Source organism: Pithys albifrons, chromosome 16 (genome assembly GCF_047495875.1).
Source record: "Pithys albifrons albifrons isolate INPA30051 chromosome 16, PitAlb_v1, whole genome shotgun sequence".
Lineage (NCBI taxonomy): Eukaryota > Metazoa > Chordata > Aves > Passeriformes > Thamnophilidae > Pithys > Pithys albifrons.
This window is the reverse complement of record NC_092473.1, coordinates 11,196,845-11,215,075: the sequence shown is the minus strand read 5'-3', so window position 1 is coordinate 11,215,075 and position 18,231 is coordinate 11,196,845. Positions and strand designations below refer to the sequence as shown.

Below are 18,231 nucleotides of genomic sequence, written 5' to 3'. Positions count from 1 at the left end.
GGTGAAGGGACAGCGATGGTGAGAGGGGACAGGGACAGAGTGAGGGGAGCGGGACAGAGAGAGGGAAGAGGGACAGAGTGAGGGGAGCGGAACAGAGTGAGGGGAGCGGCACAGAGTGAGGGGAGCGGCACAGAGTGAGGGGACAGGGACAGAGTGAGGGGGGACAGCGAGGGGGTGCAGGGATGGTGAGGGAACAGAGACAGAGAGAGGGGACAGGGTCAGAATAAGGTGACTGACAGAGAGTGAGGACAGGGACAGAGCGGGGTGACAGAGGACAGAGACAGAGGACTGGGACAGGGAACAGGGCCAGGGGCAGCCCCTCCGCCCCTCTCCCCGCGCCCCTCGCAGAGCACAGGGGAGGCCGCAGTAGGTTCGGTGGGTTCAGCAGGTTCAGCCGGTACCGGCAAGGGAGGGACCCGCTGTTGTATCCCATCAAGAGATGGGAGCGTGGGAGAGCCCCGGGGGCGGTGCAAGGGCCGAGGAGAATGGGAAAGCTCCGGCCCGGGCCACTTTCACTTGTATCCCTCTTTCTGTGTTTTCTCCCTGCAGGGATCCATAGGCACTGGCAGGAAGTCACCAGTTTCTGTAACAGTGTTCTATACTTTGTAGCGTTCATTTGTATTAGTTAACATGTCTACATATATATATACATACTGTGTTCATACTGTACTTACATGTATTTAACACAACCTAATGTGTTGTGTTCTGTTCTGGTGACTGCAATGAACACCCAGCAAACCAAAGGGACCTTTTCTTGAGTGATCAAACAATTTAAAATGCAATAAACTACAGAACTAATTAAAATTACTCTTTTATAAAAGCCCTGTGTTTACCAGAGGAGTTTATTCCCTTGTTATGCTGCTCCTAGCTTGAGTGTGAGCCTTCAAAGTCCTTTTTCACTCTTTATTCTGTGGGAACCACGAGTGTGAATTCCCTGGGAACAGAGGAATTGTGTACATTGGAGTATTCCTGACAACACGTGCTGGCCAATGGCAAAGTCTCAGCTGTGACCACCCTCCTCATGGCCTTGCACGAAGATGCTGCTGGGTGTAATGGCTTAGCTTTAAATACCCAAGGACAGAGCTGGTGAGCAACCCTTCCAGGTGCTTCCTGAGCTGTGGGTACAGCAGGATGTACAGATCTTGTGCCTCAACTCTATAGCCTGTTCTTCATGGCCAGACTGTTAGTCCTTTGTGGCCAGGCTGTTCCTTCACAGTCAGCCCATCATCCTCCATGGCCAGGCTGTCCCTTACAGCCAGGCTGCCCTTCCTGGCCATCCCACACTTCATGACTAGGCTGTTGTCCTTGATGACCGTGCCTGTTCTTCATGTTCTGGCCACTCTTCACACCTAGACTGTTCTTTGTAACCAGACTGTTGTCCTTCATGGCCAAGTTGTCCTGCAAGGCTTGACACCTTTCACATACCTTTCACAACCAGGCTGCCCTTGGTGGCCGTGCTCATCCTTCATGGTCAGGCCACGTTTCATGGCCAGTATGTTGCTTTTCATGACTAAATTCTCCTCCATGGACAGGCCACCTTTTACATCCAGGCTGCCCTCAGTGACCAGGCCTATCCTTCATGGCCAGATCATTGTCCATTGTGGCCAGCCTGTACTTAATGGCCAGCCTGGGCTTAGACTACCATGCCCTGTGTGTCCATGCAGGTCGGTGCAGAGCGGAGCGGTGCTGGACGGGTCGGTGTGGTGCAAAGCAGGTCGGTGCGGTGCAGAACGGGTCGGTGCGGTGCAGAACGGGTCGGTGCGGTGAGGAGCGGGTCGGTGCGGTGCGGAGCGGGTCGGTGCGGTGCAGAACGGGTCGGTGCGGTGAGGAGCGGGTCGGCGCGGTGCAGAACGGGTCGGTGCGGTGAGGAGCGGGTCGGTGCGGTGCAGAACGGGTCGGTGCGGTGCAAAGCGGGTCGGTGCGGTGCAGAACGGGTCGGTGCGGTGAGGAGCGGGTCGGTGCGGTGCAGAACGGGTCGGTGCGGTACAAAGCGGGTCGGTGCGGTGCAGAACGGGTCGGTGCGGTCCGTGCCGCCTCTCGGCGGAGGTGGCGGAGAAGCCGCGCCCGCCGGGGAGTGACGGCGGCGGCACTTCCTGCGGGCGAGCGGCGGCGGGGCCGGAGCCGGAGCCTTTGTGCGGGAGCGGGAGGAGGTCCCCGCGGCGCCGGCAGGAGGGCAGGAGCGGAGGCGGCGGCGGCAGCGGCTGCAGTGCGGGTACCGGCAAGAGAGCCCCTTCCTTCGCCTCCAGCGCCGGCAAGGACAGCGAAGGCGCCGCCGCTCAGCCGGCTCCAAACACCAGGTATGGACCGGCCCCTGCGATCCCGAGGCCCGGCGGCGGGTCAGAGGCAGGGGCAGAGGCAGGGGCAGGGGCAGGCGCAGGGGCAGGGGCAGGGCAGGGGCGGTCGATCTGCCTGGCCGGGCCCGGGGGATGCGCTGCCGCGGGGGCCGCCCGGCCGGGCCCGGGGCTCCTCCCGGGGCCTGCCTCGCACAGCCCCGCACAGCCCCGCGCAGCTCCCGGGACCCCCCGGCCCGAGCAAGGTCGTCTGGGGCCGGGTTAAAGCTGCCCTAGCGGTTTGGGGCTCGTAACAGAGCGGTCATAACCTCGCTGGGGGAAATACAGAGGGTTTGGGGTTGTTCTCCCCCCAGTCACCAAACTTCTCTTTGGGGGGCTTTGCCCGCTCCTCCCCAGCTCCCCCGGGGCCGGGAATGGTCGCTTGCTGGGAAAGGGGGAGATGCTGAAACTGACCGAAAATCCCTGTGCAGCGGAGAGCGGGGATTCTGGTGACAGGGAGGGAGTTCCCATGGGGATAGAAAAGCAAGGCTTTACGCCATCATTTAATAGCTGTCTTTGAAACTCCTGGCCTCGTAGGGTTAATTACACTGTTTGTTTTGGTTTTCTTTCCCCGAAGATTAATCACTGTCTAGGAGTTAAAATCCTCTTTTTGTACTTACTGGGATGTTGTTCTTACAAAGATGACACAGTTCAGCATTTCCACATAAAACCCTAGAACATTAAAACGTTCAGATTCAGTAGCTCTTGAATAGGCAACAGGCATTATTAAAATGTATTGCTCCTTCAGATCTCTCTGACAAAGAATTGGGGGACTGTCTCTTATCTCTTTCTTTCACCATTTTCTTACCTAGGTCTGTTTTTTGTTTACAAGCCTGAAGATGGCTGCTGCTGCTTCCTGCAATGTGGAAGAAGATGAGAGCCTGAAGGGATGTGAACTCTATGTTCAGAAACACAATATCCAACAGATTCTAAAAGAGTGCATTGTAAACCTTTGCATAGCAAAGCCAGACCGACCCATGAAGTTCCTCAGAGAACACTTTGAAAAATTAGAAAAGGTTAGTGATTTTCAGGTGACTTTCCATTTTCCATTTCCAAACTGAAAAAGATTGTTCAAAAAGTTTCAAATGTTTTTGGTATATTTTTTCTTTCAAATTTTAAGTTATCAGGCAACTGTGATAAAGCAGACTGTTAGAAGAAATGAAACCATCTCTTCATTTGCTAGCGTCTTCTGTAATATTGGCTATTTAGAATGTTTTCTGTGTTACACCAAGATTATAATTCCTCGTCAAACTGCACTTGTTAAGAATGACCTGAATTGTTATGGGAATACTTTGTGTTGTGATACATGTTGTCCTGAACTTTTATCTATGGGAAGAACCTGCCTGTGGGTGCAAAAGTTGTTGTTCCCTGTTTATTCCAGTGTCAGGTGATACAATTTTCCCTTCCTCTAAAACTGAACAAAATCAGGGAACCGGCAAGTTCTGAAAACCATTGAATAGTTTGCTATTTAATTTCACTGCTCTCTCGCATCCTCAGTGCTTATCCCAGGATTCTCTGACAAGGTATGCATTCCAAGACACCTCACTTGCTGTGACTGTCTTCAGCAGCAGCATAGAGGGGGAAACATTCCCAGGCAAATTCTTACTATAGCCTATGGGTGTATTTGCAGGAAGAGCATGTCCTGTGAGCACAGCTTTTTTCTGGGAATGGGATTCATCCAGAAATAAATGGGAGGACAGGGCAAGTTGATGGTTATACAAGTCCTCAGTCTGCCAGAGAATTTATTCATATCCTTAATTTAAGAAGAGGATTATTTGCCTTTTTTTTTTTAAGGAAACAGCTACAGTTTGTGAGCTTAAGAGATAAGTTTTATGTAGCTTCTTCTTCAAGAGGCAGAATTTTATAAGGACAGTAAGAACAATACTAACGAGTAATTAATGCATAAAGCTGATTTATTACCAGTGATGTAAAACATTTCATATATCTCACTGTCTGTTTTTCAGACACGTTTTTTAATGCATGAAATTATATAGTCTTTCATTTAATCTATTATTTCCCAAACAACAGAATTTTGTAGGACATGGATGCAAACACAGGAGGATGCAAACACAGAAGCTGATGGCTATCACTTGTCTCAAAATGGAAGGAAATGATTTAGAAACCACCAGTCTCGAGACATCAAATGCAGTTATTATCATACTGACTGTGGGAGGAAACAATCTTGGCACTGCCTCTAGGGCAGCCTGGGGGCTAAGCATGCTGAGCCTGAAGGCTTTAGACTGCTTCTGGAGGTTCCCAGCACTGTAATTCTTGTTCCTACAACAGTTTGACTTCCTTGTCCAGCCATCTCTCAGGGCTTTCTTGGGGTGCTGTGGAGGATTTTCTGCTGCAGAGTAATATTTTGACTTTGTTTGTTTCATAGTAAGAGTTGAAGGAAAGTTTGTAAACATAGAGAAATCCTTCAGGAAGTTTTATCCTGTTTTTATACACTTGTCATATACAGGTACTTTGAAGAATCCTAATGGAATTGTGAATTTAGCAGTTGTTCATTAGATTTTTGTATGTAAGCGAGCAATACCAATTTGGTGCATTTGCTCTTAGCTCCTTCAGTTTTGGTCCTGTGTGGGGAGAGGAATGAAGATCTTTGGGTTTAAACATGATTTTCTCAACAAAGTCATGCATTTTTCCACCTAAGTGTGGTATTTTGGGTTTATTTTCCAAACTCATTAAAATAGACAACACGTTCCACTGAAGAGAGCAGTAGAATAACAGTTTATCTGTCATAAAATTATGTGGGCAGTTTAGAGATGAGGTGTAGGATATTTTTCAAGTGGTTAAAAAAGGAACTCATGATAAATATGTAGAGCTTGATCCACAGTAATGTAGTGGATCTACCTCAGAGGTGAATAAAAAAAGAGCTAATTTTGCTAATTCTTAACTTCATCTCATAAAATCAACTCATAAAAGCAAAATTTATTATGATATGCAAGATCAGACCAGATCATAAATGCTTTTCTCCTCACTTCTGATGACATCAGAGTTGAGTCCATTGCCTTCAGCCCACATCTGTGCTGCTAAATTAAAATGGGTCGGGGACTGACCCCTAACCCCAAGACAGTGACTGGCCTCAACCATAATTCTTAGGTCTAACAGGTCTAGGAGCAGGTTTGTTTTGGCAGGAGTCAGTAGGAGCAGCTGAGAACAGAGCCAGGGAATGAGCTAATGCTTGAGGGATGTGGACTGTCTTGGGCTAGTGCTCAGGTCCATGGCTGGGCCACTTTTTATTTCACAGTATGGACGTGGCCTGAGAGGGCTGTAGAGTGAGAACATGAATAAATACTTACTAATGAAGTGCTGGAGATTGAGGTTTGATGTTGGATTCTGCAGTCATCGTTTTCAGCTGGAGGCGTGCCCAGGTTAGAAAGAAACGCCTGATGCCTTTCTAAATTCGCAGTTTATTTGTATCAAGTACAATATTAAAAGACATAACTCTGAAATGTAGGAGAACTTTAATAGATTTTTTCTCTTCACTTAATACTGGCAGGACCTTCATGTCTTTGGATGCCAGTAATTGCTCAGAACCAACCTTTATTTCTGTATACTGAAGTTTGCAAGTTGGTTTTCATATGCTGTAACCTACAGACTTCAAGATGACATCTACTCTGATCACATTAACGTTACTTTGTAAAAATCTCTAACATGCCCTTGAGCACAGAAAATAGTTGAAAACAGTTCAGATACTTTAGATTTTAGAAACTGTAATGTTTTCTTTGAATAGTTTGTTTACATTTCCCTGTGACTCTATAGAATTTCTTGTTGGTGGATGAGGTGAGAAAAGCCTTTCCCTTTGGGGCATTAATTGGCTTTTTTAAAGTGGGAGAATAGATGTTAGCTAAGAAATTGTGACATTATTTAATAGCTGTAATTAAGTCCTGTTTACTTGAGGACTAAAAAAGGCATAGCAGAAAAAACAGAGAAGCCATATTTTATCTCTGGTTCTTACTTGATGTTAAAAAAGTGAATTACTGGGAAGTTACAGGCAAAGCTTTGGATTTTCAGCCATACTGAAACTCAAAACTTTCATTAGTGTCAGGCTGTTTAGTGCCATGATTTTGTGATCAAAGGTGGAGCTGTCTTGCCAGGCTAAGCTCGACTGTTGTTCAGCAGTAAAAAATTAGAATAAAGAGTAGATCTAATGAAGAAAATGGCACAAAAAAAGGGGAGGCAGCAGGAATCTGCAGGATATGTTTAGGCATTGCTTAGTGCTTTGCTGAAGGCATTTTGCACACTGTGTGTTTCAGAGCAGTGGCTTTGCTGGCTGAGCTGGGCTTTGCTGGTACTTTCTGGACCTGAGCTCTCTCCAGATCCCTTTTGTTGACCTCAGCACATACAGAAAATATTGTGTTGCTCTAATAAAATTACTGTCTTGTATTGTGGTGGATTGGCAGTGTTTTTACGAGTGCAGGTGTCTTAAGATACCATTGGAAAGAGAATTTTAGGAAAGCCTGGACTGAACCATTTGTTATTAAATAAATTGTGCTGCCCTGCGTCGCTCTCCCTGGTGGCATTGGGCAGTACTGCACAGAGGGCTTGTGAGGCAGGTTTGCTGTGAACTGGCATAGGAAAGAAAGTGTGTACTAAACTACAAATTAATTCAGTGTAGTAAAATACACTTCATTTATTTATCATAAACAGTTTCAGAACCAAAGCTATTTGAGCATCAACATCTGAGCATTAGGTTTGTCTTCTGCAACAGTATTCTCTCTCAGGATTTACATTTTGCCACAAAAAGAAATTTTTCAATCAGTGATTTCCACCAGAATCTGTCCCAGCCAATAAAATTCACTCTTAAAGTACAGGTGATCATGCTAAGTATAACTTATTCCTTTCAGATAGGCTGGGGAGAGGTTCTGGATTGGAAAGAAAATCCTGTGGAGGAAAAGCAATAGAAAAATTGCATAACTAAGCAGTTTCCTAAAGACTAACAAGACAAATGTTTCTATATCTTTCAAAGCTTGAAAAGCTGTTGAGGGGCATGTGTTTGGTGGTCAAAAATGAGGGTAAAGCATGTGGGAACGTACCTGAGCTACCTGAGACACTGATAGAAGCACAACAGTCGGAGCACCAGGTACCCTTGCTGTGTGACTGTGTTTCTGAGCAGGCTTGGGCACCCTCTGCTCCTGCCTCTCCTGTGATATCAGTACTGGGAAGAGCTGGATGAAAATCAGCTGTGGTGGGATCTCTGTGATTGTTGTAGTCAGCCCCAGGCAGTGTGTGAGAGGTATCAAAAATAGGGTCTGTGTTTTGTAACAGAACCTCTCTTACTTTACTGTGAGGAGTGTGTAAGTAGGGAAGAGGTGGTGATGGGTTGAGATACTGAAGACACTGGGGAGAGGGGAAAAAAAGAAGTGTTAACAAATTGCAGGAGGTAAAAGGATGCCAGCAAAGGGGTCTGAAGAAGGTCAGTGATACAGTCTGAGTGTCATCAGAGTTGGCGGATTTTTGGCCAGAGAATTTTGCTTAGATTGGAAACTGGGAATGAGCTGAGATGCAGAGAGGCCACAGAGGATTCTATAATTGTAATCAAAGTGCTGGATAACTATGAGTGGGTAAACACGTTAGTGGGAGGGGTAGATGTTAAAGATATTTCTTAGAGATTCTGTGGGAGAAAACACAGTGTGTCACTTGGGGAAGGCAGTGGAACAACAGTTGGGATTGTGTGAATAATCTCTGATGACAAGGCTGAATGATCATAAAGATTGTCATGGCAAAGATAAGACTGGAAAGGACATTAAGACCTTCCAAACTTTTCAGCTTTCAGTGATGGCATCAGTTGGTCCTGTGGTTCCAGCAAAGCAAAGTGCTTTGTCTTTGGCCTTTATTGGTTGCTATCAATCATCACGTCAGTTTCCAGGAGCAGTAGGTGGGTGTTAGAAACCTTCCTGGATTGAGAGCATCTCCTCTGGGTCAATTCCAGTGCAAAGAGAGATTAGTTAGCTGTGCATGAACTGTACATCCTGCATATTTTTTGTGGATAATCCATGTCTGTCAGTCAGAAAACTTTGAGTGCACTGGAGGGGGAAAAAAAAATCATTCAGAGTGTACCTAGTGTTGTTGCTTTTGAATGCAATAAATTCATCGTAGAAAGCAGAGTAGAAATTGTGAACAGTGATACCAAACATCTGATTTGCTTTATAAAAGTCTCCTTGCAATGTTGTTGTAAAGCTGAACAGTGATTTGGAGCCTCCTTAGGTGCTGTCCTTCCTTCAACTCGACTGAGTTTCCAGGTGGTGACAAACACTGAAAGGAGAGACTGGGAGAGGAACTGCTGGAAGGGAATTTCTGTTTAGAAATGCTCCACTTGATAGAGAAGAAAGCTTCTGGGTTAGAAAGTGTGTGAGCTCTTTAGTGGCAGTCTGAAAAGATGGATACACCTAAAAACTGTCTCAGCATTGGGGCTGCTTCATTTGCAGTGTTGAAACTCTAAAAACTTGCGGAAATAGTTGGGAAAGGCGATGACCCATATGCTGAGGACAGCATGCTAAATTCCTGTGTGTTACACCTCAGCCTCTTGCAGCACATGTCTTTGCTGAAGGTGGGCATTCAAAAGATAAATGGGTCAGTGCAGTTGTAGTTATTGGTTCTTCTTCCTTTCAATTTGAGGCAACTAGTGTGTTTTGTTTCCTTTCCAGTTTGTTATCACTGGAGTCAGTAATGGTATTCCAGTTTCACTCTCCATCTCTCCCAGAAACCCCAAGAAAGACTTTTCACAACTGTAGCTGGGGTTTTGGTCACTGGTGACATGGTTTGAACAGAAATGGGATTAGATTATGTATATGTGAAATGCAGTGTCATTGCCACATGGCAATGTTGGTTTGTAGGTTTGGTGTGTGTTGATAGATTGTTGTGTTGGACTTTGGCAGTGTTGGTGGTGCACACCTGGTCCCCTGCTGCCACTTAAGACTTGCTAAATTATGTGAGATGTGCACTGGGGCTGGCAAATGTGACAAATGGACAGCATGAGACTTGAGTCTTTAACTGCAGCCAAAACCTGAGCAAGGTCACCCAAAAATGGCACCAGACCACAGTCTGGGTCAGACCCTACATGTCTTGCAAGTCAGGAGCTTCTCCACTGAAGGAGTGAAGGTTCTGGTGTGAAGGGAACAAGTCCCTCAAAGGAACTTGGTCAAAGGCAATTACACTGTCGTGCAGTTGTGTCTTCCATGTACTTTCTCATTTTAAGGTGGACATAATTGTCAATATGGTTGTGAAATATCAGTGCCATCAGAAAAGAGAGAGAGAGGGGGATAGATATTGCTTGTTGTCATGACAACAAGAGATGATGAGGTGTTTACTTGATATTGAGTTCTGCACAAGGATTCACATCAAGCCGCATCTGAAGATCAGTGTTCCAAGAACTATTCTTCAGACACTTAATTTCTCCTTTAAAATATTGGCTGTATTTGTGCAGTTTTACCCCAGGATATATGGAAGACGGCTCTCTGGAAGCTTAACCCAGGACAGAGCACACGCTTTTATTTCCAAAAGGCACGCTTTAGTTCAGGAATGGGGATCCTACCTAGACTCCAAATAGCGGCGTATGGAAAAGCCAGCCAGTCAACTGTCTGCTGTTTATATAAAAGGAGTTTGTAGTGAAGAGACTTCCTTTTAAAATGAATCACACAGTAACTCACTTTTATAATCCTTTAATATCTTTCTGGCTTCTAAAAGTGTTTAAGAGCATGCTTTGTAGTATTAATTTTATTTCACTGAGCTTTCTTTTGTATATAAATCTGTGCTGGGGCAGAGGAGGTATTATTTATTAATTCCTTGGAAGTGCCTTTTATGCAATGTGTACTGAAAAAGAAGTGTGTATTTGATATTCAAATGGGGCAAACTACTGCCCTTCTCTCTGAGTAAATATGCTGTGTATAAAAAGAACTGTGTAAGTGCTGCAAACCATTAGTTAACTGACTGCCCTCTTGTTGTACTTTTAGTGTTCTTTCAGCTGCTACTGTTCAGAAAGTTGCAGTTAATTCTATGAAGAAGGTGCATTTGGTTGTGTTCATTTAATATAAGCAGAGAACTTGGACACTCTCAAAGAGATGCATAAGCTTCAATAGTCAATAATGTTATTTGAAATTCTTCAGTCATAACTTGTTCTTAATCATTAGATATTAAATAAAATGATAATATATAGCACATATTTGTTTTTGAAATATTTGTGTTTCTACAAGTGTTTGAGTTTAGTTAAGGAATCTAGAGACAGAGAGGAGTAGGGAAGAAGTTAGAATGCTTAAATAGGACTTGCAGTTCTTACATGATACAAAAATCTAGCTGAGTCATTTTTTAACATATCTAGTGCTGCTATTTGAAATTTGAATGTAAAATGAAAAAGTTTCAGTAACGATTTAATATGCATGAAGGCAGAGTTTTTTTCTGGTTTTGTTTTTCTTTTTTTGTTACAGCACCTGGCTCAACTGTGTTATGGCTTGGGAGTCGTGGTTTTATAATATCAATTTTAAAAACCCCATGTGATCTCAGAAAGAACTTGTCACTTTTTGAGGCAGGTCATGATCTTGAAGAGTCAGATCTTTAACCAGCCCTCTACATTTTATCTCTGAGCTTGTCTCCTAAATATTTCAGTAGTCCCTTATTCAAAACAAGAGTGTGTGACTTGTTACTTTGAGTCATGCAGCAGGGGAAGCACTGGTTAGTTATTTATTTCAGGGAGAAATAGTGCATCAAAGACTGGTGTCAAAGGCTTCTTAGGTTTGTAAGAGGGGCAGGATCAGTGATGGTCAGAAAAGAAAGTGGACTAAGACCAGTAAAGACAAGTGGCATGACTGGATTTGTCAGACATTTGTAAACATCAATGGCAAAACATATATTAATAATTGGTTTTTCTTGCAAGCTTAAAACGCATGAACTTGTGCCAGTTTCCTGTACTGCGCCTTTCTGGTGCCATACCTGATGAGTTACTGATAACTCATTTCCTCTATCAGGGAGACCAACTGGCTCTGTTGGTAATCTGCCACTTGTCTAGTGCTGGTGCTCCCAGATGCACCCTCCTCCACTGACTCCATATCTTAGCTATGATTGGAAAGTCTCATAGGAAATTTGCTGTATAAGACTGAGGCCAGGTTCTGGCATCCCTGTGGAAGGAATGTTGGTTTATGGGGTGTGCAGGGAGCTCAGCATTGCTGTGTTTTCTTTTGGGTAGGCTGAAATGCTGCTGATCTGAATTGTCTGAGAAGCACTGGAGTTGTTCAGGGAGCCATTGGATGATAACTGGATACTTGTACATCGATCAGCATAACACTGAGGCTGTCAGGGTGTGGGTTTTGCCTGTGGCAATATAGGAGATGACAGCAAATAAAATCCTGGGCTACTGGTGCACCAGACAGCCTTCTTACAGTGCTTGTGTCTCTCCTGCATGTGCCCTTTGCTTTCCTGTATCAGACAAACTGAGAACAGGACATGTGGTCCATTCCCAACTCTGGTTCTCCCCTGTCTTTGGAGAGGGTCAGCAAAGACTAGAACGAACCAGCCAAGAAGGCACTGGAGAAGTAGCGAGGGCCGTGTGGTGTGTTGTGGGCAGGATGTCAGGCTGAGAGGGAGCCAGGGGGTAAGAAGGTGGTCTGGGTCTGAGCAGACAGGCTGAGGAATGCAAAGGGAATTTTACTCCTTTTCCTCAAATCCCATGAAGCAGATGGGACTCTGGAAAAATAGTATAATTGTGGGTAATCTTGTTTGTCTCACTTTAGAAGTCAAATTCAGCATATGAATTGGCGAAGTCTTGCAACTCTGACCTCCTTTATTGAAGGTTTTCTATACTGTTTCTTGCTCTAGTTACTCTCTCTACAGGGATTCCCCTTCCTATTTTATTTTCCATTCCGTGAGCATGAAATTTGGAGAATAACCTCTGTATTGTCCAGCTGGTACTGGGCCAGTCATCATTTCTCATAGCCCTCTGGAGACTACCTTGAATCTTACTTGGTTGGAAGTAGTCCCATTGATTGTAAATCTGTTATATGGCAGAAATTCTGGAGTAGGGACCATCTTTGTTGTTTCTGGAGATACCTTGCAAAGCAGAGCAAGATGAAGAAACCTTTCTAATATATTGATGTGTGACTTCTGATATGTTGTCTGTACAAGAGACAAAGACACATACAAACCAACTGAGAAAATAACACTATGCTGTTGGAAAGTAAGCAAAAGAGGCTTCTTGTTTTGCTTTCTCAGCCAGGAGTAGCTGCAAAGATACTCCTGCAGTTTATATACATTGGTTTCCATTATGTGTAAGAAAGAGTTGAATAGGTCAAGTACTGGAGAGGTGATACCTGTGCACACATTGCAGTTAAGGCTGCTCACATGAAATCTTTAATTTTCTTTCAGCAGTAGACATTTGTGAATTGACAGTCATCCAAACACAGAAGTGAAGGGATGGCTGATAGTCATAAAAGAAGAGTGAACTGAGTATATCCAGCAAGTGAGCTACATGGGTAAGAGATGTTTTATTGTCTCTTTTTGCCTTGCAGGAAGAATGCAAACAGATCCTGGCTCGGCAGAAATCCAGTTCCCAGTCTGATTCTCATGATGATGAGATTTCCCCTCCTCCTCCCAACCCAGTGGTAAAAGCCCGGCGCAGGAGAGGGGGGGTCAGTGCAGAAGTGTACACTGAGGAGGATGCTGTTTCTTATGTCAGAAAGGTAATGTGTTACCATCTCTCTGATTCTGAGAGGTACAGGACAATCGAATGACTCACATTTGGCTCATGATTTGAACTTGTGTCAGGCTGGCATGGGCACAGCTTGACCATCTTCACACTCAAATTCTTTTGCTGCCTCCTTGACTAAGTGCTTTCACCATCAGTGAGGCTTCAGCACTCTCTGTTCTCTCCTTTGTGAGATGTGTTGCTCATCTGTTTTCCCATCTAACAGTGTCAGTAACCCTCAGTTGTTTTCTTGATAATCACTGTTGTCATCATCCTTGAGTTTGGTCAGAACCTCACACTTTTGGAGAGCAGCTTTTCTATTGCTGCATTTCCTGCTTTTGTTTTTCCCCAAAAGTAAATTTTAGCTCAAGTTTTGTTCTAATCTAAGCCATTTAGGTTTTCTAGACCATTTAGGCATGCAGTTCCCTATGTTAATTTGGTACCACCTAACCCATGGATTTTGGAAATCTGTTGACCATACTTGGGCAATTTTATGTGCCCATTGTCTTTGAAGAAATGCCAATCCCAAATGAGGTAATTGCTTCACTAGGAGCTCTAATTTGAGCTTCTATTCTTTTAACTGCCTTTTCCACAAAAGTGTCTAGCTATGTTATGCCTTTGATATCTCTTAATAACTCTGAAAAATATTTTGAAGCTGGCTAAATCTTTCAAAGTTTATTAAAAGAGAGACATTACAATAGCATATGTCATGTTTGTTTAGGGAACCAGGCTTAAAATATATTTCATAAGGTTGAGAGATGCTACTAATGTGCTTTTGTGCACGCCTGGAGTAGCTTTAACTCAAAGAGGTTTTTCTTTATGGGAATACATTTTGTCAGTCACTGTTTTTTTGGCAGAATACTTTTTGCCTTTGCAGTCAGATGTGCTTTTATCATCTGCTTATGAGACAAGTTCACTGGCTGCTCTGGGCATTTCTGTCCCAAGAAACAAAGGAGAGCCATTCATCCTGCAAACCAGTATGGAGGAGTATTCTTGTGGCAGTTAAATAAATCTTGCATGTATAGAGCAAATTTTAGCAGCACTGTGGTCAAGCTATTAATGCCCTGCACTATTAAAAAACTTGCGTGATACTTCAAAAACCACTTTCAAACACTTTCCTTTCTGTGCCATTTGCAATATTTCCCTAAAAAAACTTGCATGAAGAGATCACATTTGTTTGTGCCTATTATCTGACTTTTCTGAAAATCAAAGGAAATATTCCTTCCCACCCCCTGAGTAATTCCTTTATGTTTATAATGGAACCTGAAACTAACTTTGTTTTCTTCAGATTTTTGAAAGTCATGCCGTTAAGTCCAGACAGTAGCAAGGGTAGGTAAGAACCAAAAACAGCAACAGAAATCATATGTTGTGAGATCTGGGATTAGGGCTGTTATGATTTTAATTTCTTAGGAACTGACTGAGCTTAAATAATAAAAATGTAGAGGGTGGTTTCTTGTAAGGCTGAAGATACTGCAAGGAATATAGAACTAGGATTAGGAGGGTTTGTGTCAGTGCTTTGTCTTCTGCCATAAGCAAATGAATCCCATGGTGACAGATTTCTGGAATACAGAAATAAAGGTAGACACTGAAAGAACAAATCATGAAACAAATTTAAAAGGGTAAAAAACAAGGCAAAGGTTGTGTTAGACTATTGAAAACAGATGAAATTTTAGATAGTAGTCAGGAAAAACCTCTGGCTTGAATTCAGGTGTTGGATAGAAGCACATCTGGGTCATAAGCCAATTTGAAGGATCCCTTGAAGAGGAGAGCTATAGAATGAGTAGTGCTAAAGGCAATGCAGTGAGTTATGTCACCAGAGAGAAAATCCAAAGAGATTTAGCTCACTGATTTGAGCAAGCACATGGCACAGCTCCATTCTGGGGAGCATAGAGGAAGATCCCTGCAGAGGGTTATTTTATTGCTCCATTCCTGCACTAGAGAAAGCAGTATTTGTCAACACATCTGGCATAACATAACTAACAACTAACAGAACAGGAATCTTGCTCTAAAGAGAGTTATTGGCTAGAAGAGAAGATTCAGTGATTACTTGGAAGAGTGATATAAGAAATGGTCAAGTGATTCTTCCCAGCCCTTGATTTTGGTCAGAGGCCTCGTTACATCTAAAGAATCCCTCCTCTGGTTTGTATGCCCCTGCCCCAACAGACCCACAAAGCTTTGTGTCTTTCATTGCTGCAAATTTACACTGAAAAAGGTGAGTCTGTGGCATTTTGGAATCATCCAGAAAGGTTGGAGTTGAGTGTCTTAGTGATTTGATTATCTACTCTTCTGGCTCATCAGCAGTAAGTGGAACAGCTCAGGTTTGGGACTGCAATTCAATCCAGTGTTCATTTGATAGGGTAAAAACCAAGGATAAGACACTGGCCCGTTTAACATTGAGGAATTGAAACTTTTAGATAAAGTAGATTGCATATCACTCTGATATAAATATGCAGTTTGTACATATATACTTCTCTAGACTTAATTTGAGTAGCCTAATGACTACAGCAGTCAATACAAATGACATTTGAAGACAGAGTTCAACTTTAGATCTTCACAATGCAGTATTTCCCCATGAGCTAAATGTAGATAACTCTTTGTGAGAACTGGTTCTACATCAGTTTTACCTTTTACCTAAAAAACTGTTGCTAATTAAAAATAGGTCACTTCTGATACTTGTTTTGAGGGAAGAAGAATATGAAATACATTTTCCTCAGTCCAAGAGATTTGAAAGGAGACTACACAGCTGCCAGTACCTGCTAATTATAGTATTTTACGGGTAGCCTTCTTCCCATTTATCCCTGATCCTGTATTTCTGTTCTAGGTGTCGTTTTGAGAACATAAATTCTTACCCTCACATTATCAAAACTGCAATTCACTACTTTCGTTGTAGCTGTGTATTATAGCCTGTGTCAGTGTTTGAAATCAAATTGCATCCATTTTCTTGAGTCATGTAATTTTCTGTACATTTCATGATCTATGAAGAAATACAACCAGGTATGTAATTACTCTTCATTCTTTTCTCCACAGGTTATTCCAAAGGACTATAAAACTATGACTGCTCTGGCAAAGGCCATCTCCAAGAACGTGCTCTTTGCTCATCTTGATGACAATGAACGAAGGTATGAGATGCTTTATGATTTAAAGAAATATCTTGGTCTGAGGACAAGAAATTAAATTAAATTTTAACTCAGGGTTTAAAACTACCGTCACTGATGCATTTGAGTCATACTAGGTGAACCTGAAACACATGGTAGAGGGTAAAATCACAAGCTAAAAAGTACAAGAACAGGTGTTAGAATGTATTCAGACATATCTAAAATTTTCAGATCAGCTGTCCCTGATGAACTTTATTCTATATTACTTAAAGAATTGGCTAAAGCAACTCAGAAGCATTTGTCATTACTTCTGGGAACTTGGGAAAGTGCTGAAGGAGTGGGAAAGAAAAAGCATAATGTCTTTAAAAAGGTAAAATAGAATTACAGGCAAATTATTTTGTTCTTTGCAAAACTGGAACAGACAAATTATGTATAAGCACCTGAAGGAGATCAAGAAGTTCAGTTGCAGCCAATGTGACTTTTAAAAACTTGAAAATATCTCTCTAGAACTGAGTAGCAAGTTGTGTAGCTGGGAAATTGACAATGGAGGCCAAACAGCTTAACTTCTAGTAATGGTTTTGGCATTAATGTGTATGATGGTTTAATAGAAATACAAGGGAAGCATCATTGAGTCTGCAAAAGTGGTTGGATTGCCATACCAAGTAGCAGTTATCACTGATCCATCATCCTAGTAGAAAGACACATTGAAGTGTGGGAGAGGTTGGTCTGCTTTTCATCATTATTGTCATTAGTGACCTCGGTGGAACAGACAGTAAGTATTGAGTTTTTAGATGACATGAGGATGAGAAGGGTTGCTAAAACATTTGGAGAAAGGAGTAGAATTCAGAATTATACTGACAAGGTGAGGAAATATTCTAGTTAAAGCAGCGTGGATTGTCAGTGAGTCAAGTGCAGAATCCTTAGGCAGGAAGAAGACTTTTGTAACTATAAGACATGTTTGTAGTTTTGGTAGTTTCTTAAAAAACTATGTGGAGCTTATTGTGACTCGTCATCTGAATAATAGTCATTAATGTCAAGCTGTTTTGAAAATACTAATGTTTTACTGGGGTACATAAACAGAACATGCAGGACAAGTCCTGGTGTTGGATAGATTTCAGCTGGAACAGTGTCCAGTTTGGGCACTGAACTTCAAGAATAAACAGTTGGAGGAAGTTCATGGAAGAGTGGTGGGAATGATCACAGACCTAGATAACATCACTTCTGAAGAAAGAATGAGATTGATTGCCCTGCAGAATAAAAGTTGGGGCAGAGGGATGCAATAATAGCTTCTAATTGTGTGTGAATAATAATATATGAGGAATAAACTGCTGTGTGGGCCAGAGGGTAAAGAATAACAGATTTAAAGTGCAGTAGGAGAGAGTCAAATTAGATCTCCCTGAGTGCCTGGGTAAGTTGTGTAGTCATTTGAGGCCATTAAGAACAGATTAGACTGTGGTCTGCCAGGAATGACATAAGCAGTGTCAGTCCTGCCTTGCAGCAGATTGTGATGTCGGGAGGTCCTTGCCAACCCCGCTTTTCTGTGCTTCTTTGGTTAAAAAGGGCAAAACCTTTGTCTATACTGATGGTTTTAGTTCTGGCAGAGCAGCAGCAGCACAGTCCTTCAGTGGGACTACTCAAATGCTTGCAGTCAAAGCACGTTCCAACTGTGCAAATTTTGCTGCTTCTTGCAGATGTTTACACAGTTTAATTACTTTACAATCTTAATAATACCACGTTAACATGGAGATTTCTTGAGTAATTAGAAGAGGATTAACTTTGCACATTTCTTCTAGCTTTTTCACCCACAGCAGAAAATTCTTGTACAGAACTGCTATAAATCCTGATTATACTGTCAGCATGCTGGCATGACAGGCACTGAAAGGATAGGTTTTAGGGCTGGAAGAGGGACATTGCAGTAATATGTTATCAAAGCAGAGAGAGAGATAAAAACTGAAGGAATAGTTCTTTTTCTTGCATTGACCAGGTGTTTTCTGCTGTCAAAAGGTTTAGAAACTTCTGGGTTGTGCACTGGAGGAAATTCAGTTCTATACCATCTCCCTGCTTTGGGATGTGTCGAGGGGTCTCATTCAAGCCCCATGACAAGCACAGGAGGGTAATGCTGACACTG

The 18,231-nt window shown here is 43.0% G+C and overlaps 1 protein-coding gene across 2 annotated transcripts in view; it reads left to right on the top strand.

Annotated features, from left to right (window-relative positions):
* Positions 1–2,084: 2,084 nt before the first annotated feature.
* PRKAR1B (protein kinase cAMP-dependent type I regulatory subunit beta) overlaps positions 2,085–18,231 on the top strand; it is a 93,423-nt gene continuing 77,276 nt past the window's right edge. The window contains exons 1-4 of one of the 2 annotated variants that reach the window (XM_071570713.1): positions 2,085–2,297; positions 3,143–3,346; positions 12,833–13,003; positions 16,036–16,127. In XM_071570713.1, coding sequence (XP_071426814.1) covers positions 3,170–3,346; positions 12,833–13,003; positions 16,036–16,127 — 440 coding nt within the window. In that variant the 5' untranslated portion in view covers positions 2,085–2,297; positions 3,143–3,169. The remainder of the gene's footprint in view (positions 2,298–3,142; positions 3,347–12,832; positions 13,004–16,035; positions 16,128–18,231) is intronic. The other variant, XM_071570712.1, reaches the window with a different exon arrangement.